This window comes from Leptodactylus fuscus, chromosome 7 (genome assembly GCF_031893055.1).
Source record: "Leptodactylus fuscus isolate aLepFus1 chromosome 7, aLepFus1.hap2, whole genome shotgun sequence".
In the NCBI taxonomy this organism is placed as follows: domain Eukaryota; kingdom Metazoa; phylum Chordata; class Amphibia; order Anura; family Leptodactylidae; genus Leptodactylus; species Leptodactylus fuscus.
In genome coordinates this window covers 144,916,171-144,940,214 of record NC_134271.1, presented here as the reverse complement: position 1 = coordinate 144,940,214, position 24,044 = coordinate 144,916,171, and the positions used below count along the sequence as shown (strand labels likewise).

The following is a 24,044-nucleotide window of genomic DNA, read 5'->3' as shown; positions in this document are numbered from 1 at the left end:
GGAATGCATTGACCAGCGTTGATTGAGCGAATGCCATACAAAGTACAGCATTCAGCCAATCAACGCTGGTTCTGCCGGAGGAGGAGGAGTCTAAGATCGGTCCACAGCAGTCTCCATTATGGACTGATCTTATACTCCGCCTCCTCACAGACAAGCCTCCGGCAGAACCAGCGATGATTGGCTGAATGCTGTACTCTGGCATTTGACCAATCAACGCTGCTCAATGCATTCCTATGGGAAAAAGTCAGCTCGTGCATATCGCAAACTTACAGGGATCCCGACCAGATAGAGCTCCAAAGAGTTGGGTGAGTAACATTCCCCCCTAAATAAAGGTAATCCCTAGCTAACCCTGCCTGTACATCTGTCCCTGTCTCAGTCACATAGTTCACAGTCTCAAATTAACCAAATGTTAAACTCGCCATTCGTATAAATTGGAGGCCACCTGATTTAGCCAGCCAATTACTTTATCCGATTTTTTTTCGATGCCTCAGTTGTCGTAGTTCCTGTCCCACCTCCTCTGTGCAGTTATTGGTGCAAAAAAAGCACCAGTGGGAGGGGATACGAATTTTTAATGCGTTTGCCTCATGGTATTCGATTGGAATCAAATACCTCGAACGGCCTGATATTCGATAGAAAATCTATTCGATCAAACAGTGTTCGCTCATCTCTACTGAGGTTGATAGAGGTGGTAAAAGGTCTTATGTAACCCCTTCCCAACTAAACTATTGCAGCGGATGTCGAATATTGAAATATGGTGGCTGCTCAGTAGCTGAGCAGCCGCCATGGCTCACGATCAGTGCCTCCATTTTCACTGTGATGCATGGGCACCTCCATCTTGGGAATGAGATTCGGGGGCCAGTAATCCATTGACATGACTGCGGGTTGCTTATTGAAGGCTTTTAGGCTTGCCTGCCATTACTTTCTATTTCAGGATGCTCTATGCAACCTGTCGTACAAATGCCAGTATTTTGCAATATATTAGCATTGCAATGTATTGCATTAGTGATGAGACCTGCAAGGGATGAGAAATACAATTCGTCATCACAAATTTGTCAATTCGTCAATCACAAAGTAAGAGGAAATCCGAATTCAATGCAAATTGAATATTTTCTGAAATTTGGATCAGATTCTAGTTCTTCAGGTTCGATTCACTAATCTCTAATTTTAATCTGTATATGAAAGGGTATGACAAGTATGTGGGTCACTGTGTCTACAAACTCCCCTGTATGACACGTGATGTCTTATAGGAGCCGCCATCAGACCTGCGGTGACCTTCACTCCAGACTACAAGAAGATCTTTACATCAGAGCAGATAACAATGACCTGTGATGTGGGATCTACTATAGGAGAGAGGATGGATTATATATGGTACAAAGACAGCGAGCAAGTATACAATGGACAATCCTATATAATACAATATGCCAAAACATCACACAGTGGAAGTTACCAATGTCAGAGCAGACCTGGAGAAATAAGTGACCCCGCTAGACTGGAGGTTAGTCATGGTGAGTAAATCTACCAGATCATAAATATACAGACAAGGTAACAAGTTGTATCACACACAGACTGATAAGAGATCATATATGTCTCCTCATCTTATATAAAAAAACAAAAAACTTGATAGTCTTCAGTAGTTGATACCTTTTTAATGGCTAACTAATAATGATGACAGATTACAACGTTTCGGAACTCTCGGCTCAATTCTCAAGTAAATTTAAAACCATTTCTGAAGGATGGATATTTATGTACAAAAGGACACATAGGAATAGAATTCCAGGAGGAAGGGGGGTAGAGGGTTATTAGTTATTGGTAGAAACAATGTAAACAATTCCAGGTTCTTATCAGTTCTCAGGGTCTCAGCTTAGTGATTTCTGTAAAATGACATATAACCATGTGACAGATTTAGCCCCTTCTCCAGTGTTTGAAGCAGGGTCATAAGTTTACGCTCATAAATCCGTCGTTCTTTCTTGGATTTGAAATTAACTCTTAAAACCAAAATTTTCATGTGATCGGTGATATTATGATCCTCATTGCAGAAATGTTTTGATACGGGAAGGTCCAGTCTTCGTTCTCTAATTGTCTCCTTTAACAAAAAAGGAGACAACTGATTGGACACCTCCAACTGGATGAAATTTTGATCTGAACAATTATATAGACTGTTTCAGACACATGGTCAAATCAACTATACTGAATACAAACAAAAGACTGCCGTCTAACATCAGTGCCCAGGAAAGAAGGGCCATACAATCCCTGAGAAATAACAAAGACATCTTCATTAAACCAGCGGACAAAGGTGGTGCCATAGTCATGATGAACACATCAGACTACATACAGGAAGCACATAGACAACTGACTGACACACACTATTACTCCAAATTGGATTCAGACCCCACAGTGGAGTACTCTAAAAAACTGAAAAAGGTTATTCTTTCTTATGGTAGAGTTGGAAGGGACCTCAAGGGCCATCGGGTCCAACCCCCTGCGAGTGCAGGTTTTCCTAAATCATCCCAGCTATATGTTTATCCAGATTCCGCTTGAAGATTTCCATTGATGGAGCGCCCACCACCTCCCGTGGCAGCCTATTCCACTCTCTCACTCCCCTCACTGTCAGAAAGTTTTTCCTAATGTCTAATCTGTATCTCTTTCCCTTTAGTTTCATCCCATTGCTTCTTGTACTTCCTTGTGCTAATGAGAATAGGGGAGATCCCTCTGCACTGTGACTACCTTTCAGATATTTGTAGACTGCTATTAAATCTCCCCTCAGCCTTCTCTTCTGCAAACTAAACAATGCCAGTTCTTTTAGCCGCTCCTCATAGGACATGGTTTGCAGACCTTCCACCATTTTGGTTGCTCTTCTCTGGACTTGCTCCAATATATCGATGTCTTTCTTGAATTGAGGCGCCCAGAACTGTACACAGTATTCCAGGTGTGGTCTGACCAGGGAAGAGTACAGCGGAATAATGACCTCTCTTGATCTAGATTCAATGCTTGTCTTAATACATCCCAGAATTTTATTCGCCTTTTTTGCAGCAGCACCGCACTGTTGGCTCATGTTGAATTTGTGATCTACTATTATGCCCAAGTCCTTTTCCCCTATGCTATCACTTAGTTCTATTCCTCCCATACTATATATGTTTTTTACATTTCTGTTACCCAGATGTAGAACTTTGCATTTGTCCCTGTTAAATACCATTTTGTTGGCCTCAGCCCATTGTTCCAGTGTGTCTAAGTCCTTTTGAATACTCTCTCTCTCCTCTCTAGTGTTGGCTATTCCTCCTATCTTCGTATCATCTGCAAATTTTATGAGTTCCCCAATAATTCCATCGTCCAGATCATTTATAAAGATATTAAAAAGTACTGGGCCCAGAACAGAGCCCTGCGGCACCCCGCTTTTGACTTTCTTCCAGTTGGATGTGTAGCCATTTAGTATTACTCGTTGTGCCCGATCATTAAGCCAGTTGTGAATCCACCTAACTGATTTTTTGTCAAAGCCATACTTAATCATTTTTTCAATAAGAAGGTTATGTGATACTTTATCAAATGCCTTACTGAAGTCAAGATATACTATGTCCACGGCATTCCCTTGGTCCAACCATTCTGTGATTTTGTTGTAGAAGGAAATCAGGTTAGTCTGACAAGATTTATTGGTCATAAAGCCGTGCTGGCTCTGGTTAATTAATGCCTTCCCATCCAGGTACTGAAGTAAATGTTTCTTGACAATTTGCTCAAAGATTTTTCCTGCTATCGAGGTCAGACTTACCGGCCTGTAATTTCCTGGATCGTCCCTTTTCCCCTTTTTGTAGATGGGGACATCATTTGCCCTTTTCCAATCTAAAGGGACCACTCCTGTTTCCCATGACTTACCGAAGATTATAGCAAGGGGTTCTGTTATTTCCTCTGCTATCTCTTTCAGGACTCTAGGGTGTAAATCATCTGGTCCTGGGGACTTGGTTTCCTGTAACTTGGCTAAGTGCTCTCTTACCAGACCTTTGCTTATAGTCAGCTTGGAGTCCTCCTTCCCCTCATCTCCATCACCATTAATGTCGATATTTCCATTAGATTCTTGGGAGAAGACGGATACAAAATATGAATTTAGTAGCTCCACCTGCTGTTCCACCATGTTAACTGTTTCTCCTTTGTCATTCTTCAGGACTCCAATGGTCTCCTTCACTTTTCTTTTGCTTTTAACATATCCCCAAAATCCTTTTACCTTACTCTTTGCCTCTTTTGCAAGCTTCAATTCGTGTTCAGCCTTAGCTCCTTTGATGCTTGTCTTGCTTGTTATCTCTGGCCTATCTGATGGAGCCAAAGGACTAAGCGATCTCATACCAGCAAGTCCAAGGATGGGGACCTTTTATATGCTTCCAAAACTGCACAAACCTGGGAACCCAGGGAGACCGATCATTTCATGTGTTGGGACTCTCACTGAACAGATCTCTGGATGGGTGGAGGGTACTCTTAAACCCTTAGTGAAGGATACAGCCAGCTACCTTCAGGACACCACAGACCTATTAAATAAACTATCCACTAAAGGTCCCCTTCCAGATGGAACCATCCTGGCCACCATGGATGTCGAATCATTGTAGTCCAACATCCCACACCAGGACGGTGTAAACGCCTGCCAGTATCTCATGGAAAAGCGAGGTATGAACGCTGAATTGGTGGTGAAACTGACAAAATTCATCCTCACCCACAAAAATCACCCACCCGTATTTTTCGAACTATAAGACGCACTAAGGATTTAGAGGTGGAAAATAGGGAAAAAAAAAATTAAGGAAAAAAAATTGGTGAAATATTTAATAACCTAATAATATAATATTTCACCAATGTAAATAGAACCGGGGGCTTTCGGACACAGGGATACCAAATGTGTATGTGTTTCACAGTAATGTTTTTGTTTTATATGTATTGTAGGGATATGGGGGTGATTTGAACATTATCTATCTATCTATCTATCTATCTATCTATCTATCTATCTATCTAATCTATCCTATCCTATCCTATCTATCTATCTATCTATCTATCTATCTCCTATCTATCTATCTATCTATCTCCTATCTATCTGTCTGTCTATCTATTCTATCTAATCTCATCCATGGATGGAAAGAGACACCCTGCAGTGAAGCTATGTAAGAAGAGAAAAAGGGGCGGGCCAGACGGGTGAAGGAGGTGTGGTTTTCTAAGCAAACTTGAAAACACGCCTCTTTCACCCATCTGGCTCGTCCCTCCTTCACTGCCTCTCAGATCTTGCTCCTGCAATGAAGCCACACAGGCAGTGAAGTAGGGGCGGGCCAGACAGGTGAAGGAGGCGTGGTTTTCTCGGCAAGCTTGAAACCACGCTTCCTTCACCTGTCTGGCCCGCCCCTACTTCCCTGCCTCTCAGATCTCGCTCCTGCAAACACGCGACACAGACAGGGAAGGAGGGGCAGAGCAGGCAGGCACCTTGCTGCTCTCCGTGCTGCTCCTCATAGACAGGACACAGACGCTGCACACGCTGCATTCGGACTATAAGACGCACACACATTTTCCTCCCATATTGGGAGGAAAAAAAGTGCATCTTATAGTCCGAAAAATACGGTACTTCTCCTTTGGTGACTGCATCTATCTACAGCAGACCGGCACCGCAATGGGGAGCAAAATGGCGCCACAGTATGCTAATCTCTTCATGGCCAAGCTTGAGAGTGACTTCCTATCCACCTGCACCACCATACCTCGGGCCTACTATCGTTTCATTGACGATATCCTAATCATTTGGACTGGGTATGAACAACAGCAGAAAACCTTCCATGAACAATTCAACCAGTTCCATCCCAGCATCAACCTGACGCTCAATTACTCCTTCTCTGAAATAAACTTCCTAGACACAGTCATCAAGATACAGGACAACAAAATTGAGACATCGCTGTATCGGAAACCAATTGACCGACCAACCTACCTAAGATGGGATAACTTTCATCCAAAACACATAAAGAATTCCATTGTCTACAGCCAGGCTATCAGATACCATCGCGTATGTTCAGACCCTGCAGAGAGAGACGAACACCTTGGAGGCCTCAGAAACACATACTTGAGGCAGGGTTACCATCCAAGAATAATTGATAACCAAATCACCAGGGCCACAAGAATATCAAGATCGGATTTATTAAAATACAACACCAAACAGGAGAACAATCGGGTGCCCCTGGTTGTCACATATAACCCACACCTGGAGACGCTGAGAGGAATCACACACAGATTACATCCACTACTGCAAAAAGACCACCGTCTAAAATCCATATTTCCAGACCCCCCTCTCCTGTGCTACAGACAGCCACCAAACCTCAGGAATATGGTGGTTAGAAGCTCACTGTCACCTCCAACTAACACAGGAACATTTCCATGCGGACAGAAAAGGTGCAAAACCTGCCCTCACATACTGATCACCGACAGAATAGAGATACCAAACTCTAACAGGGAATATAAAATCCCAGATACGTTCACCTGTAACACACCTAATGTAGTGTATTTGATAATGTGCACCAAATGTTCCACTGAAAATCTGTATGTTAGAGAGACCGGACAGCAGCTTACATCGCCATACAATTAGAGAACAAAGACTGGACCTTCCCGTATCAAAACATTTCTGCAATGAGGATCATAATATCACATGAAAATTTTGGTTTTAAGAGGTAATTTCAAATCCAAGAAAGAACGACAGATTTATGAGTGTAAATTTATGAACCTGCTTCAAACACTGGAGAAGGGGCTAAATTTGTCACAGTTTTATGTCATTTTACAGAAATCACTGACCTGAGACCCTGAGAACTGATAAGAACCTAGGATGTTTACATTGATTGTACCAATTACTAATAACCCTCTACCCCCCTTTCTCCTAGAATTCTATTCCTATGTGCCCTTTTGTACAAAAATATACATCCTTCAGAAATGGTTTTTATTTGAGAAAGGAGCCGAGAATTCTGAAACGTTGTAATCTGTCATCATTATTAGTTAGCCAATAAAAAGGTATCAACTACTGAAGACTATCAAGTTTTTTGTTTTTTTATATTTCCTACCCACTGGCTAACACGGTACGAGAACAAACATTTTTCTTATCCTCATCTTATATCATTGTATATTACAGGTTGGGTCATCCTGCAGACCCCTCTATATGTCTATGAAGGAGATGACATATATATAAGATGTCACCACTATCCTGGATACCGAGGAGGATGGACAAGATTTTACAAAGATAACAGAATCATTAGAGACTCGTCAGATAATGGAGAATATTATATTAGTAATGTAACCAGGACGGCGGCCGGGATATACACATGTACAAAAGAAGTTTATCATGATGGATTGTATTACAAACATGGAGATGATGTTTCTGTATCTGTACAAGGTAAATCCAGGATCATTTATATAGGAATTATATGTAGGATTCATACAATACAGATAAAATTTGGTTTCCTGATTGGTCATCTACAATCGAATGGGGATAAATTCAGATATGTTAAACCTGTGTTAGATTTTTAGGATGGAATTCCACAAACTGAAATTTCATTACACATTGCAGTATAAAAAATCAAATCTGAAGTAATAACTGCCAGTGAACCATGAACAGTAGAAAAACAACAAACTTTTCATTTTCTATAAAAATACAGTGTAGAACACTGTCAGGGCTCCTAGGAACCTATCTATAAAACATAGTGTAGAATACTGTCAGGACTCCTAGGAACCTATCTATAATACATAGTGTAGAATACTGTCAGGGCTCCTAGGAACCTATCTATAATACATAGTGTAGAACACTGTCAGGGCTCCTAGGAACCTATCTATAATACATAGTGTATAATACTGTCAGGGATCCTAGGAACCTATCTATAAAACATAGTGTAGAATACTGTCAGGGCTCCTAGGAACCTATCTATAAAACATAGTGTAGAATACTGTCAGGACTCCTAGGAACCTATCTATAATACATAGTGTAGAACACTGTCAGGGATCCTAGGAACCTATCTATAAAACATAGTGTAGAACACTGTCAGGGATCCTAGGAACCTATCTATAAAACATAGTGTAGAATACTGTCAGGACTCCTAGGAACCTATCTATAATACATAGTGTATAACATTGTCAGGACTCCTAGGAACCTATCTATAAAACACAGTGTATGACTCTGTCAGGGCTCCTAGGAACCTATCTATAAAACATAGTGTAGAACACTGTCAGGGCTCCTAGGAACCTATCTATAAAACATAGTGTAGAATACTGTCAGGGATCCTAGGAACCTATCTATAAAACATAGTGTATGACACTGTCAGGGCTCCTAGGAACCTATCTATAATACATAGTGTAGAATACTGTCAGGGATCCTAGGAACCTATCTATAAAACATAGTGTAGAATACTGTCAGGGCTCCTAGGAACCTATCTATAAAACATAGTGTATAACACTGTCAGGGCTCCTAGGAACCTAGCTATAAAACATAGTGTAGAATACTGTCAGGACTCCTAGGAACCTATCTATAAAACATAGTGTAGTACACTGTCAGGGCTCCTAGGAACCTATCTATAAAACATAGTGTATAACACTGTCAGGACTCCTAGGAACCTATCTATAAAACATAGTGTAGAACACTGTCAGGGCTCCTAGGAACCTATCTATAAAACATAGTGTACAAAACTTTAAAGGGATCCTATCATACAAATCCCTTTTTTTTTTTCTAAGTAACACACTTGCACAATATTGGCAGCAGGCATTTTCTCGTAGCTTGTGGGCATGCGCAGTCTGCTCTGCCCGAGGCTGAGTCGCTTTACTTTAACTTCATCAGCCCAAGTTCCACAGCTGAGGACTGTGATTGGGCAACCAACGGTCACATGGGCCTCCACTTATTATACTTCGGGGTTAGAGTATATTGCGGTGCCATTTTAGTTAGTTTGAGCCAAACCTCCCTCCATTTGTTTGGTTCTGTAAAAGTATACAAGTTTTAATATTCAGGTTGAACCCAGCTCGGTACAAACTGATTCTCCCATCTCTAGTATTCCCTTTACACAATATTATATTGATTCCTCTTTGCTGCTTTTCTAGATCTGTTCACGACTCCAACAATATCAGTGACCCCACAACCAGTTATTACTACAGATAAGCTGAGCCTGACATGTCAGACAAGTCTCCCTCCTCCTCCCAGACACAATACACAACTGTGGATTGCTTTCTACAGAGAAGGAGGGATTGTTCAGGGATTTGAGGTCAGTGATACCTATGAAGTCTACAATGTCCAGCTGGAGGATTCTGGGAAATATTCATGTGAGGTGGAAACTACAGATGGCAGAGTAAGGAAGAGAAGTGCAGAGACAATAATCCAGATAGGAGGTGAGTATAGACAATGGTTATGTCTAGAGATGAGTAAAGTTTTCAAAATCTCGATTCGGCCGCTTCGCCAAATTTCCCAAATTCAATCTGAATTAATTTGTGGTGAACCATGTAAAACAAATAGCAATTACCTGCCTGCAGAGAGTCTGTATAGTGGTGTATATAGTATAGTATACAGTATATTGTGGTGTATAGAGTGTATATATAGTGGGGTAGAACACTCTGCCCTGCAGTAACACACATGGGGAGTCTCTTGTGGTAGTGAAACAATACACTGAGTCAGTATAAGACACAAATGACAGGCTTCGATTTTAGAACCACTGAACACTTCACTTATTTGGCCAGTTACAGGGCCAAAACTGACTAACTAACTCAAGTATGAACGCAGCCTTACACATAGATGTTAGTGCCAGGTATAAAGAACCGTGCAGAGGCCCAAGATCCTACTGTAGCGTGAAAGAGCGCACTCCTTTTACACCGTCTTCTGCAGATTCTGCATAGATGTCTAGAGAACCTGTTCTAGTAAACGCTTATAGAAGTAGGGCCCCCTGACAGAGTGGAGAGGGGGTCAGCAGTACGTTTGTGTTGACATCACTGATTATTTTGCCCATCCTCTGATCCATCAGAACAATAACCCTCCCAAAAAATGTATCCTGTCTGTTGAGCATCCATCTTCACTCGGTCAGGATTTGGTCAGTAATCCATCACTATTGCTGAAGCCAAAAATACCAGGAGTGGACTCAAAACAGAGATGACACGTGAGTGGAATATTTGAATGCCTTCTGTATTTTGTGCCCAATCCTGCCTTTGGCTACCAAATCATAAGCCAATTCTGATGGGACCATACAGGTCTTACAGTTGCTACACAGACAGGATCTGTTGTGTGTCTCATTTTTCCTTCCTTCTGACAGATCAGAAGAAGGGTCATATAAATGATGATGTCAACCAGGCCAAAAAGACAAAATAGTGGCCCAGTCATGGAGTATGGGAAGGAGGGTGGGGGGGGGCAACATGAGAAGTGACATAATGTGGAGGTGGCAACAGCATGAGGAGGCCACAGAGTAGCAAGATGACATAATGTGGAGGTATCAGCAGTCTTAGGAGGCCATAGGTGGGTGGCACAAACAGTACCCGCTGACGATGGTGGCTGTAAGAAGAAGCACTTGGCATCAGATGTGTGGTATCAGGTAGGAGGCATCATCAGAATAGTAGCTGAGGCAGGTAGCCAGAAGAAACCGATCTCTTTTGTCAAGGTTTGGGTGAGGACGCATGGCTGATTAAATCTGATGCATTAGGCACTGGTTGGTGGAAATCCTGGCCACAAATCCAGTTTGACTGCCCAGTAGTACAGTGGATCTTCAAACAGATGACAGGGTGCAATCCAAGTATGCCTCCACCTGCAGGTTCAGGTTCTGCTCTGTGTCTGGCTGCTGGTGAGTAGTTGCTTCACTATGCAGGTGAAGAGAGCTGCTCGTCAGTGACTCTGGGCTCAGACCGCTGCTGATGGAGCTGTTACTGCTGCTGATGGAGCTGTTACTGCTCCTGCCCCCCACCCCACCCACAGAAGTCATGGCAGTACAAGATGAATGCCCAGGACCTCCCCAGTCAGACCTGTGAGAGGATGGACAATGGCACAGATAGGCAGCGGCTGACTGACTACAGAGGATGTCTCTATAGTAGTTCAGTTTGTCCTTCCTCTCATTTTTGACCAGTAGAGAGGGTCTAACATGGTAGAGAGTCCAGATGAAAAATGGTGGCAATGCAGCTGTCACTACGCAAGCAAGTAAGCATGTGTTGGGTCATTTCTGCAAGTGGCTCAGAGGGACTCCCTGCATTCATCTCCACTGCATACTGCCATGGTGTGTCTGGGTCATCTGCCTCATCTTCCTCATCTCCCTCTTGCTCTTCTGGCTGCTCCTGCTCCTCCTCTCCTGTCACCTGTGTAGAAAAAACACCCATTTTACTACACATTGATTGTGCTCCAATGTCCTCCTCCTCCTCCTCCAGTTCAGGCCAAACAGGGCTCATGTGGCCATGAGATGTAGGCACCACGTATCCAGTCCCGTGACCAGCCAGATTTACCAGAATCTTTTCCAGGATATGAATCTGTGGAATGACGTTGATCAACCCGTAGTCTTGAAAACTAATAAGTAAAGTGGCCTCCTCAAAGGGCATGAGCAAACGGTAGATATCACGCATGAGCTGCCACTGGCTAACACTGAAGTTACGTAGTGGAGTATCTCTGTCTGCTTGCTCATCAAGAAATTGTTTATGGCCTTTCTCTGCTTGTACAGTCAGTCCAACATATGGAGGGTGGAATCTCAACTAGCGGAAACATAATTTTTAGACTATCTTGCAGATGGGTGAAAGACTTAAGGAAATGCTTGACAACCAGATTGAACATGTGCACCATGCAGGGCGCATGGCTCAGCCCTCCTTGACACAGCGCCGACACCTTGTTCTTCTAACTGTCGGTCACCATGGTTCCGATTTTGAGTTGTCGTGGAGAAAGCTAGGATTCGATTTCTTGATGCAGGCCACAGAGAAGTTCCTCCCCTGTGTGACTCTGTTCGACCAGGCAAACAAGGTGTCGAATAGCATGACACTGCTGTGCCCTGCACATGTGGTATGCTGGATGAGCACTGTGAATTGTCCCTGCACTAGAGGCTGAGATACAGTGGAAATGAGGCAGACATAGGTGCAGAACTATTCTACATATTTTTGCAGGGCTGGTCCTGCATTTTTGGCAAAGAAATGATGGCTTGGGACTCCCCAATTCAGCTTGGCACAAGCCATCAGTTCTCTTAAAGGTGCAGAGTCCACCACTTGGAAAGGGAGTGACAGAAGCACCAGCCACTTGGGACAGGAGCATGTTCAGCTTCTGGATGAGAACATGCGTACTATTGTCTCTTTGAAATCGCTTCTGTGATCAATTGCTAACGCGATGACTGACTAGGAGGAGGTGCAGGAGCATCACAACCAGCAGATGATGGGAAGGACTCACAGCTTCTTTCAGCTGAGGTGGTGAAGCCTTGACTGCCTGAAATGGGGTGAATACCAGTGGGTGATGCAGTGGTTCCCGTGGCAGGCTGGATCACCACATTGGAGCCACAGTTCTCCCAGGTCACTTTAGTGGCTCTGCATATGCTGATGAAGGGCTGTTGTGCCAACATTGGCACCCTGGCCACGGTTCATCTTCTGCCCACCAATTCAGCATATGGCCATGTGCAACTCCCCTGGAGGCTTCCTAAAAATGTTCACACTGCCGAGTAGGTAATTTTACCCCCAACGCTCCGCCACAGCCTTCGTGAACTCATGCACCACTGCTTTCCAGGCAGGTAGGCTCCTGCGAAGCAGGTGGTCTACCCAGGACATGTTTGGCTCCCAACAGTATTTTAGTACAGTACTTTAGTTTTGGGAAAAGCGTACTGTAAACTGACTATTTATTGTCCTATTTATTTTTATCCTAGAATTCTTCTCATATCTAAGTATTAATGTGATGGATGAACTGTTTGGAGGAAACCCCATGACCCTGACATGTGACACGACTCTTAGTCCATACAGACCGACCACAAGACTGCAGTTTGCTTTCTATAGAGATGGACGGAAGGTTCAGGATTCTTCTCCATCTAATAAATATGAGGTTCAGTCTGCTCAGCTGGAGGATTCTGGGAATTATACATGTGAGGTGGAAACTACAGATGGCAGAGTAAGGAAGAGAAGTGCAGAGACAATAATCCAGATAGAAGGTGAGTATAGACAATGGTCATGTCTTCTACATGGGAGAACCTTTTACAATCATCTAGAATATGTTTTAAGGAAAGGGTAAAATCACACTAAACATTTTATCTTCCCCTTTTAGATCTAATCTCACATCCATATATTATCGGGACCAATAACTTAGGGTTTGAAGGAGATCCCATGACCCTGACATGTGACGCGACTCTTAATTCTAAAATAAAGCCTAGAGAAGTCCAGTTTTCTTTCTACAGAGATGGACAGAAGCTTCAGGAGTTTTCTCCATCTAATACATATGAGGTTCAGTCTGCTCAGCTGGAGGATTCTGGGAATTATACATGTTATGTAAGAACCTTAAAGAACCCCACAATGAAGAAAAGTAATGAATCCTATATATTGGTAACAGGTAGGCATTCCATCTTTTTTGATAGGGATTACAGTCCTATGAAAAAGTTTGGGCACCCCTATTAATCTTAATCATTTTTAGTTCTAAATATTTTGGTATTTGCAACAGCCATTTCAGTTTGATATATCTAATAACTGATATACAGTAATATTTCAGGATTGAAATGAGGTTTATTGTACTAACAGAAAATGCGCAATATGCATTAAACCAAAATTTGACCGGTGCAAAAGTATGGGCACCTCAACAGAAAAGTGACATTAATATTTAGTAGATCCTCCTTTTGCAAAGATAACAGCCTCTAGTCGCTTCCTGTAGCTTTTAATCAGTTCCTGGATCCTGGATAAAGGTATTTTGGACAAACAATTCAAGTTCAGTTAAGTTAGATGGTCGCCGAGCATGGACAGCCCGCTTCAAATCATCCCACAGATATTCAATGATATTCAGGTCTGGGGACTGGGATGGCCATTCCAGAACATTGTAATTGTTCCTCTGCATGAATGCCTGAGGATTTGGAGCGGTGTTTTGGATCATTGTCTTGCTGAAATATCCATCCCCGGCGTAACTTCAACTTCGTCACTGATTCTTGAACATTATTCTCAAGAATCTGCTGATACTGAGTGGAATCCATGCGACCCTCAACTTTAACAAGATTCCCGATGCCGGCATTGGCCACACAGCCCCAAAGCATGATGGAACCTCCACCAAATTTTACAGTGGGTAGCATGTGTTTTTCTTGGAATGCTGTTTCTTTTTGGACGCCATGCATAACGCCTTTTTTTATAACCAAACAACTCAATTTTTGTTTCCAAAATGAAGCTGCCTTGTCCAAATGTGCTTTTTCATACCTCAGGCAACTCTATTTGTGGCGTACGTGCAGAAACGGCTTCTTTCTCATCACTCTCCCATACAGCTTCTATTTGTGCAAAGTGCGCTGTATAGTTGACCGATGCACAGTGACACCATCTGCAGCAAGATGATGCTGCAGCTCTTTGGAGGTGGTCTGTGGATTGTCCTTGACTGTTCTCACCATTCTTCTTCTCTGCCTTTCTGATATTTTTCTTGGCCTGCCACTTCTGGGCTTAACAAGAACTGTCCCTGTGGTCTTCCATTTCCTTACTATGTTCCTCACAGTGGAAACTGACAGGTTAAATCTCTGAGACAGCTTTTTGTATCCTTCCCCTGAACAACTATGTTGAACAATCTTTGTTTTCAGATCATTTGAGAGTTGTTTTGAGTAGCCCATGATGCCACTCTTCAGAGGAGATTCAAATAGGAGATCAACTTGCAATTGGCCACCTTAAATACCTTTTCTTATGATTGGATACATCTGGTTATGAAGTTCAAAGCTCACTGAGGTTACAAAACCAATTTTGTGCTTCAGTAAGTCAGTAAAAAGTAGTTAGGGGAATTCAAATCAATAAAATGATAAGGGTGCCCATACTTTTGCACCGGTCAAATTTTGGTTTAATGCATATTGCACATTTTCTGTTAGTACAATAAACCTCATTTCAATCCTGAAATATTACTGTGTCCATCAGTTATTAGATATATCAAACTGAAATGGCTGTTGCAAACACCAAAATATTTAGAACTAAAAATGATTAAGATTAATAGGGGTGCCCAAACTTTTTCATAGGACTGTATAATGGTACAATATTCAATATGGGAACTTCTTCTTTCTTGTGAAATGTTCTACGTTTTAGACCTCTGTACATCATTACGATACATCGGAGATTTACATCATTACTTATTACTAGAGATGAGCAAGTAGTGTTCGATCGAGTAGGTGTTCGATCAAATACTATGGTATTCGAGATACTCGTACTCGATTGAACACTACTAGCTGTTCGAAGTTTAAGGTTCGATGCAGAACCAGCGTTGATTAGCAGAATGCTATACATTCTGCCAATCAACACTGGTTCTTCTCTTACCTTTACGAAGTCTTCTCCGCGTTGCGTCCCCGCGTCTTCTTCCGGGTGGAATTCACTCTGCCTAGGCATCCGGCCTAGGCAGAGCTGACTGCGCATGCGCGCGCATACACGCGCATGCGCAGTCGGCTCTGCTCAGGCGTCGGGCCTGGGCAGAGCCGCACGCGCATGCGCAGTCGGCTCTGCCTAGGCCGGATGCCTAGGCAGAGTGAATTCCACCCGGAAGAGGACGCGGGGACCCTGCACCGGGAGAAGACTTCAAGCAGAATCCAGCCCGACCGTCACTCATGGACTTGGTAAGTATAATGTTATCGAATTTTGCGTACCCCTGAAACGAGCATTTCCCCCCATAGACTATAATGGGGTTTGAAATCCGTTCGAACAGTTGAACAGTGTGCGGCTGTTCGAATCGGATTTCGAACCTCGGACACTTTATTGTTCGCTCATCTCTACTTATTACCCTTCTTGTAAAATATAGACAACAAAATACCACGAGAACCTAATGCAGGTTGTAAGGTGTCTTATTTCTTTTATTTATAAAGACAAGCCACAAACTATCCTACAGCCCCCCAAGTTTTTTGCCAAATCCACTTTTGAGATGAACCCGTTATACTAACTCATTACATAAATGTATACGAAAGCAAAGCCCAAGCCAAATAGCAGCCACTAGAGTGTTGCTGACTACCTCCTGGAAGTAGTCGACACCACCCTATTACTGGGATCAACCATATTTCCAGACTGGAGGAACGATCCATCTGCCAATTCCAGAATCATAGTAGATTGAAAAAATGTGGTCGCTCTGGCTCTCATATAGATGCTTTATGGCACCTGAGTTATGCCAACTACATCTACTTAGGATATAAATTAAAAAAAAAAACAATTAAAAAGTTATGATTTATCCAGTTTCTATGGGACTCTTAGGGGATTATTTGTGTGATGTATATGGAAAGTTTATCATAATAGTTTAACAATATGGAACGGAAAATATGTCACCTCATTGCCCCCATACACCATAGCCCTTCAACAGTCACAATAACTCTTCTCCTTTTCAATGTGATTTGCTTAGATATTTATAATTGGATTATTCCATTCTTTTCTAGAGCTCTTCTCTCCTCCGGTATTGAAGGTGTCTCCAGAGTTGGTCAAAGATGGTGACAACATCACCCTAACTTGTGGCACAAATCTTACCGAGCATAGACTAAAAAGTGCAAAACTACAGTATGTCTTCTACAGAGATGGGAGGAACATTCAGGGGTTCAGCTCTGATAATAAATATGAGGTTCAGTTCATTCAGGAGGAACATTCTGGGAACTATTCATGTGAGATACAGACACCGAACAGCAAGATAAAGAAGAGGAGCCAGAACCTTCATGTACAAGGTGAGCAGTGAAATGGCCACCTATATCGACCAAGTATTATCGGAAAGGGGTAGTCTGTGATCGGAACCTTTACTATAGTCAGCCAGGCCCCATAACACCTATGAGATCAGCAGAAGGGATGGAGTGAATCGGGGTAAGAGGATGTTCCGATCTTGTGATCCCAGAATTGGAATCAGGCTGGAACCCTGGTCCATCATGACAAGGTAAATTTAAATCCCTGGACAACCCCTTTAAAATGTATTGTCTCTCTCCTTAGGGTCAAGTGACTCTTCTCTAATGACCATACTCTATGTAAGTTTGGGGCTGTTACTACTCATCATCATCACCCTCGTAGTCTTGTGCATATACTATGAATGCCGATCACCTAGAAATAACCCTCAACCACCAACAGGTAATGGAAAATTCTGTGATTTACATTAATTTCTTTATATTTATTTTCATTAAACTCTTATTAGATGGCACTTATTATATGCTAATCTTTGTCCATAGGCTTGTCATCGACCAATACCAAATTATCAAAAGCCATTTAATATCCAAAAATATACTGAACCCTTGACATTCCTGACATTGAAAAATTGTTTACCTTAATTTTACAACATTATGGTATAAGAAGTCGAGAGCAGTCTATGATGATTCCAACCTAGCTTAGAACAATCTTCATGTAAAAATTTCTGTTATTGCCTAAGGCTAAGGCCCCCACGTAGCGAGCCACTGCAAAACAGCGCTGGGGGGGAGGGGGGTAAATGCAGTTTAATACTGTTAGTTAAACCTTGTTCATACAATGCATATAAGTCAATGTCCTGTTTTTGTTCAAATGTAATATCAGTGTCCCACAAGTCAGCATTTTTATACTTGCCATCCAGGGAAAGTCTTTTTGGCCGGGATCGCCGGCTCCTGGAGCATGCTCCAGGGCTGACGTCCCATTGCCATGACAGCCGGGAGCCTTGTACAGGTTCCCAGGCTTGTCTGCAAATCCTTTCTTTTGCAGGCTGGTCTATGCAGCCTGCAAAAGAAAGGATGCTTTTTTGCAATGCATTGCAATGCATTAGCATTGTAATGCATTGCATTAGTGATCAGACCCCCTGGGGTTCAACACCCCTAGGGGGTCTAATAAATGCAAAAAAAAAAAAAGTTTAAAAAAATATAAAAAAAAATATAAAAAGAATTAAAAGTTCAAATCACCCCCCTTTCCCTAGAACACATATAAAAGTAGTTAAAAACTGTGAAACATATACAGTCCTATGAAAAAGTTTGGGCACCCCTATTAATCTTAATCATTTTTAGTTCTAAATATTTTGGTGTTTGCAACAGCCATTTCAGTTTGATATATCTAATAACTGATGGACACAGTAATATTTCAGGATTGAAATGAGGTTTATTGTACTAACAGAAAATGCGCAATATGCATTAAACCAAAATTTGACCGGTGCAAAAGTATGGGCACCCTTATCATTTTATTGATTTGAATTCCCCTAACTACTTTTTACTGACTTACTGAAGCACAAAATTGGTTTTGTAACCTCAGTGAGCTTTGAACTTCATAACCAGATGTATCCAATCATGAGAAAAGGTATTTAAGGTGGCCAATTGCAAGTTGTTCTCCTATTTGAATCTCCGCTGAAGAGTGGCATCATGGGCTACTCAAAACAACTCTCAAATGATCTGAAAACAAAGATTGTTCAACATAGTTGTTCAGGGGAAGGATACAAAAAGCTGTCTCAGAGATTTAACCTGTCAGTTTCCACTGTGAGGAACATAGTAAGGAGATGGAAGACCACAGGGACAGTTCTTGTTAAGCCCAGAAGTGGCAGGCCAAGAAAAATATCAGAAAGGCAGAGAAGAAGAATGGTGAGAACAGTCAAGGACAATCCACAGACCACCTCCAAAGAGCTGCAGCATCATCTTGCTGCAGATGGTGTCACTGTGCATCGGTCAGCAATACAGCGCACTTTGCACAAATAGAAGCTGTATGGGAGAGTGATGAGAAAGAAGCCGTTTCTGCACGTACGCCACAAATAGAGTTGCCTGAGGTATGAAAAAGCACATTTGGACAAGGCAGCTTCATTTTGGAAACAAAAATTGAGTTGTTTGGTTATAAAAAAAGGCGTTATGCATGGCGTCCAAAAAGAAACAGCATTCCAAGAAAAACACTTGCTACCCACTGTAAAATTTGGTGGAGGTTCCATCATGCTTTGGGGCTGTGTGGCCAATGCCGGCATCGGGAATCTTGTTAAAGTTGAGAGTCGCATGGATTCCACTCAGTATCAGCAGATTCTTGAGAATAATGTTCAAGAATCAGTGACGAAGTTGAAGTTACGCCGGGGATGGATATTTCAGCAAGACAATGATCCAAAACACCGCTCCAAATCCTCAGGCATTCATGCAGAGGAACAATTACAATGTTCTGGAATGGCCATCCCAGTCCCCAGACCTGAATATCATTGAATATCTGTGGGATGATTTGAAGCGGGCTGTCCATGCTCGGCGACCATCTAACTTAACTGAACTTGAATTGTTTGTCCAAAATACCTTTATCCAGGATCCAGGAACTGATTAAAAGCTACAGGAAGCGACTAGAGGCTGTTATCTTTGCAAAAGGAGGATCTACTAAATATTAATGTCACTTTTCTGTTGAGGTGCCCATACTTTTGCACCGGTCAAATTTTGGTTTAATGCATATTGCACATTTTCTGTTAGTACAATAAACCTCATTTCAATCCTGAAATATTACTGTGTCCATCAGTTATTAGATATATCAAACTGAAATGGCTGTTGCAAATACCAAAATATTTAGAACTAAAAATGATTAAGATTAATAGGGGGGCACAAACTTTTTCATAGGACTGTATATGTTAGGTATCCCCGCGTCTGAAATAGCCCGCTCTACAAATCTATAAAAATATTTTTCCTGTTCAGTAAACACTGTAGCGGGAAAAATAGTCGAAAGTGCCAAACCGCCGTTTTTTCACTGTTTTGATTCTGATAAAAATTTTAATAAAAAGTGATCAAAGCAATAACATTTCCCGAAAATGGTAGAACTAAAAAGTACACCCGGCCCCGCAAAAAAATACGCCCTATGCATCCCCGTACACTTACGTATAAAAACGTTACGGCCGTCGGAATATGGCGACTTTTAGGAAAAAAAAATTTTAACACAGTTTTGGAATTTTTTTTAGGGGTCAAAATGTAAATAAAACCATATAAATTTGGTATCCCTGGAACCGTGCCGAAACACAGAATATAAGGGACATGTCATTTTGGTTGCACAGTGAACGTCGTAAAACCAAAGCCCGTAAGAAAGTCGCAGAAATGCATTTTTTCTTCAAATCCACCCCATTCTGAATTTTTTTCCTGCTTCCCAGTACATTATATAGAATAAATAATGGTGGCATCATGAAGAAAAATTTGTCCCGCAAAAATTAAGACCTCATATGGCTCTGGGAGCGGAGAAATAAAAAAGTTATGGGGTTTTGAAGGAGGGGAGGCAAAAACGAAAAACGAAAATCAAAAAATGCCATCGGCGGGAAGGGGTTAATGATGGCGGCTCCATGATGTCCTCATGAAATGGAAAAATGTCCAAAGTCTCGTCTCTCTCGTGTGCCTTTGCTTTAGCTCTGGTAGTCACAGCAGACAACTGGCTTTTCCCCACTAGCAAATCTTTGAATCCGGGTGTGGTTCTTACAAGGATCACTGGGACTTGTAGTTCTGGAACAACAACTGCTGGCATGGTAAAACATTTCTCATCCAACTGCAGGTCAATATTTGATGTGGAGTATATTTTTGTATCTCCATGAACACAAGTAATTGGCACTTTGGGAGAGTCCATCTTCTGAGTTATTAGGCCCTCCTTTACCAAGCTTAGTTTACTGCCAGAATCAAGCAAAGCATCCACGTTCTGTCCATTAATTTGGATTGGCAGAATGAAGTCACTGCTACCAAAAAACGATCCAGACTTTGTGCCTTTAGCGCTTTTCCTGGGGCAAAATTTAGCTATGTGTCCCTTTTCTTGGCAAATATGGTGACAGTTTGTAATGGACTTCTGGCTTCTTGACCTCTCCCTCCAGAGAAAGTTCTGAATGGTTTGGCTGGGCCAGTTGCCGACCTGCTTAGGTCTCTTTTTGCTAGGATAAAGTCCTCTGCTAAAGAAATAGCTTTATCAGCATTTTTGGGCCGATGTTTTTTAACCCAAGTGAGAACATCAGCTGGAAGAATTTGTAGAAATTGTTCAAGTATGATCGCTTCACTGATCTGCTCAGACGTCTTGTTGTCTGGTTTCATCCATTTCATATAGAAGTCTTGCAGGCGAGTAAAGACTTCCCTTGGACCATCAGTGTAGCTGTACTTGAGTTCTCTGAACCTCTGTCTGTAGGTTTCCTCACTGATGTCATATCGCCTTAGAATAGTCTCTTTAACCAAGTCATAGTTATTTGCATCGTTCATGTTCATGTGGCTATATGCCAGTTGGGCTTGTCCAGTAAGATATGGCGCCAGTCTTACCACCCACTGTTCCTTAGGCCACTGACAGGTATGTGCAATTCTTTCAAATGTGGTTAAATAGGCTTCAATATCATTTTCTGGAGAAAGTTTAGTCATGCGAGGGTCTTTCCAAGCAACAGGCGGTCTCGGGGTTTGAAACAGCTCCCTCCAGCGTTCATCCTGACGTCGCAATTCCTCACAATTTCTCCTGGCTTCCTCCATTTGCCTTTTTTCTGCTTGGATCTGCTGCACAATTAACCATTTCATGGTAAAGTCTTTTCAGAAGGCTCAGCAACACTTGGAGCAATACTCCAAAAATCATCCCACTTCTGACACCATATGTGAAGCATGGGATTTTTCAAAAAAACAATCGGACCTTGATTGATGAAAAGAATCCTAAAGGAGTTTATTTCAGGATGTCCAGTTTTAACAAAAAAATAATTCTTCAGAAAATCTCCATAGTGTGTACCGTATTTTACGGACTATAAGGCGCACTGGACTATAAGGCGCATTGCCCATGAGCGCCTTATAGTCCGTCTCGGTTCATATATAAGGCGCACCGGACTATAAGGCGCAGTCCAGTGCGCATTATATGTTATTGAAAGCGACGGCAGGCAGACTTTGCCAGCGGCCGCTTAACCCCCCGCGTGCCAGTCGCTTCTATTGGAAGCGCTCGGCAGGCGAGGAGGGGCTCTATCAGCAAAATCATGCTGATAGAGCCCAACCGTAAAAGTTATATCAAACTACCCCCCCCCCCCCCCCCCCCCGTTTTAACATAAAACCCTGAAACAGAATGTGAAACTTACCGAACGGTGCAGGGTGGGCGGGCATTCAGGCCTCCTCTTCCTCCGATGTTCCGTCCTCCTCCTCCGGCGCTCGCGAACTGATAATGGCCTGGGCGCATGCGCAGTAGCCGTAGTAGAAGCATTATGATATTGCGCATGCGCCCAGGCCATTATCAGTTAGCGAGCGCCGGAGGAAGTGGTCAGGACATCGGAGGAAGAGGAGGCCTGAATGCCCGCCCGCCCGCCCTGCACCGCTCGGTAAGTTTCACGTTCTGTTTCAGGCCGGCGTGACAGCAGGGCTGCCGGACACTTCCCATTCATTTCTATGGGAGCCGGCATGCGAGCGCTCCCCATAGAAATGAATGGACTGCTTTTTTCCATTCATTTCTATGGGGAGCGCTCGCATGCCGGCTCCCATAGAAATGAATGGGAAGTGTCCGGCAGCCCTGCTGTCACGCCGGCGTGTACGGCTGTGATACACGCTGGCGTTCCGTAGTGTGAATGCACCCTTACGGTGCCTTTTATGTATGTATGGAAGCGGCACGCAGACTTTGCCGCCGCTTCCATCCATATATAAGGCGCACGGGACTATAAGGCGCACTTACGATTTTTGAGGTAATCGTAGGTTTTTATGTGCGCCTTATAGTCCGGAAAATGCGGTACAACAAACACCTTGAACCTCAGGCTGCCGTAGTCTCACAAACTATTCACAGTTTACCTCTTCACACCGACCCATGGCACCCCGGCCTAAAACACAGTATTGTTTGCAGCAATGTGCCATAAAATGCTGTGTTTCCGCAATGTGAGGCCTGGGACTTACATCGTAAGTTCTTACTTTGTGAGCTGTTCTTTCCTCAGCTGATGAGAATGAGTACACTCCCGAAGATGAAGTCCATGGTACAATCCTTGAGGTGACTAGTAGGCCACAAAGTAAGTATTTTTCGGCAAATTTTTATTCCTATTCCTCCGTATTCCTCAGCCATTGCATTAGCTCAATATTTCCTAGAATTGTCCCAATCAGATTAAGGGTGCATTCACACTGAGTAAACGCTAGCTTATTCTGAACGTAAAACACGTTCAGAATAAGCGGCGTCTAAAGCAGCTCCATTCATTTCTATGGGAGCGGGGATACGAGCGCTCCCCATAGAAATGAATGGGCTGCTTCTTTCACTCCGTGCAGTCCCATTGAAGTGAATGGGGAGTGCCGGCGTATACGGCAATGGGACTGCACGGAGTGAAAGAAGCAGCCCATTCATTTCTATGGGGAGCACTCGTATCCCCGCTCCCATAGAAATGAATGGAGCTGCTTTAGACGCCGCTTATTCTGAACGTGTTTTACGTTCAGAATAAGCTAGCGTTTACTCAGTGTGAATGCACCCTAAAAATAGAAATAGAGAAAATACAAAATTTGCAATTTCGGGGAGGCCTTCCATCTTTTTTTTTTATATTACAATTAGGGTTGAGCGATCGGGATTGGAAAAGATCGGATCCTGATCGGCAAGCGAGCAAATTTCACGATCAAGATCAGCTGAAAAATGATCGAAAATCGGATTTTGAAATGTCAAGATCGGCTCAACCCTATAAGTGACTTTTCCCATAGAGAAGCATTGACTAGAGTTGAGCGATCGGGATCGGGAAAGATCGGATCCCAATCAACGATTGAGCAAATTTCACGGTCGGGATCAGCTGGAAAATGATTGGAAATCGGATTTTAGAATCAATCCTGAAATCTCAAGATTGTCTCAACCCTAATTACAATGAATGGTGATGGATAGGGTTGAGCCGATCCTGACTTTTCAGGATCAATTTTAAAATCCAATTTCTGATCATTTTCCTTTCGAACCCGATCTCGATCCCAATTCCGATACCAATGCAAGTCAATGGGATTTTTTTACTAATCGGAGATCGGATTTTAAAAGCAATCCTATTCACTATACAGCATGGAATCTAACAATTGAACGCTTTAATTGTTAGAATC

At 42.6% G+C, this 24,044-nt stretch overlaps 1 protein-coding gene across 1 annotated transcript in view; it reads left to right on the top strand.

The window, feature by feature from the left end:
- Positions 1-24,044, top strand: part of LOC142214619 (Fc receptor-like protein 5) — a 30,617-nt gene that overhangs the window by 4,410 nt on the left and 2,163 nt on the right. The window contains exons 3-10 of the mRNA XM_075283557.1: positions 1,248-1,505; positions 7,121-7,381; positions 9,070-9,354; positions 12,825-13,103; positions 13,217-13,498; positions 16,527-16,805; positions 17,062-17,196; positions 22,925-22,996. Of these exons, the coding sequence (XP_075139658.1) occupies positions 1,248-1,505; positions 7,121-7,381; positions 9,070-9,354; positions 12,825-13,103; positions 13,217-13,498; positions 16,527-16,805; positions 17,062-17,196; positions 22,925-22,996 (1,851 nt within the window). The remainder of the gene's footprint in view (positions 1-1,247; positions 1,506-7,120; positions 7,382-9,069; positions 9,355-12,824; positions 13,104-13,216; positions 13,499-16,526; positions 16,806-17,061; positions 17,197-22,924; positions 22,997-24,044) is intronic.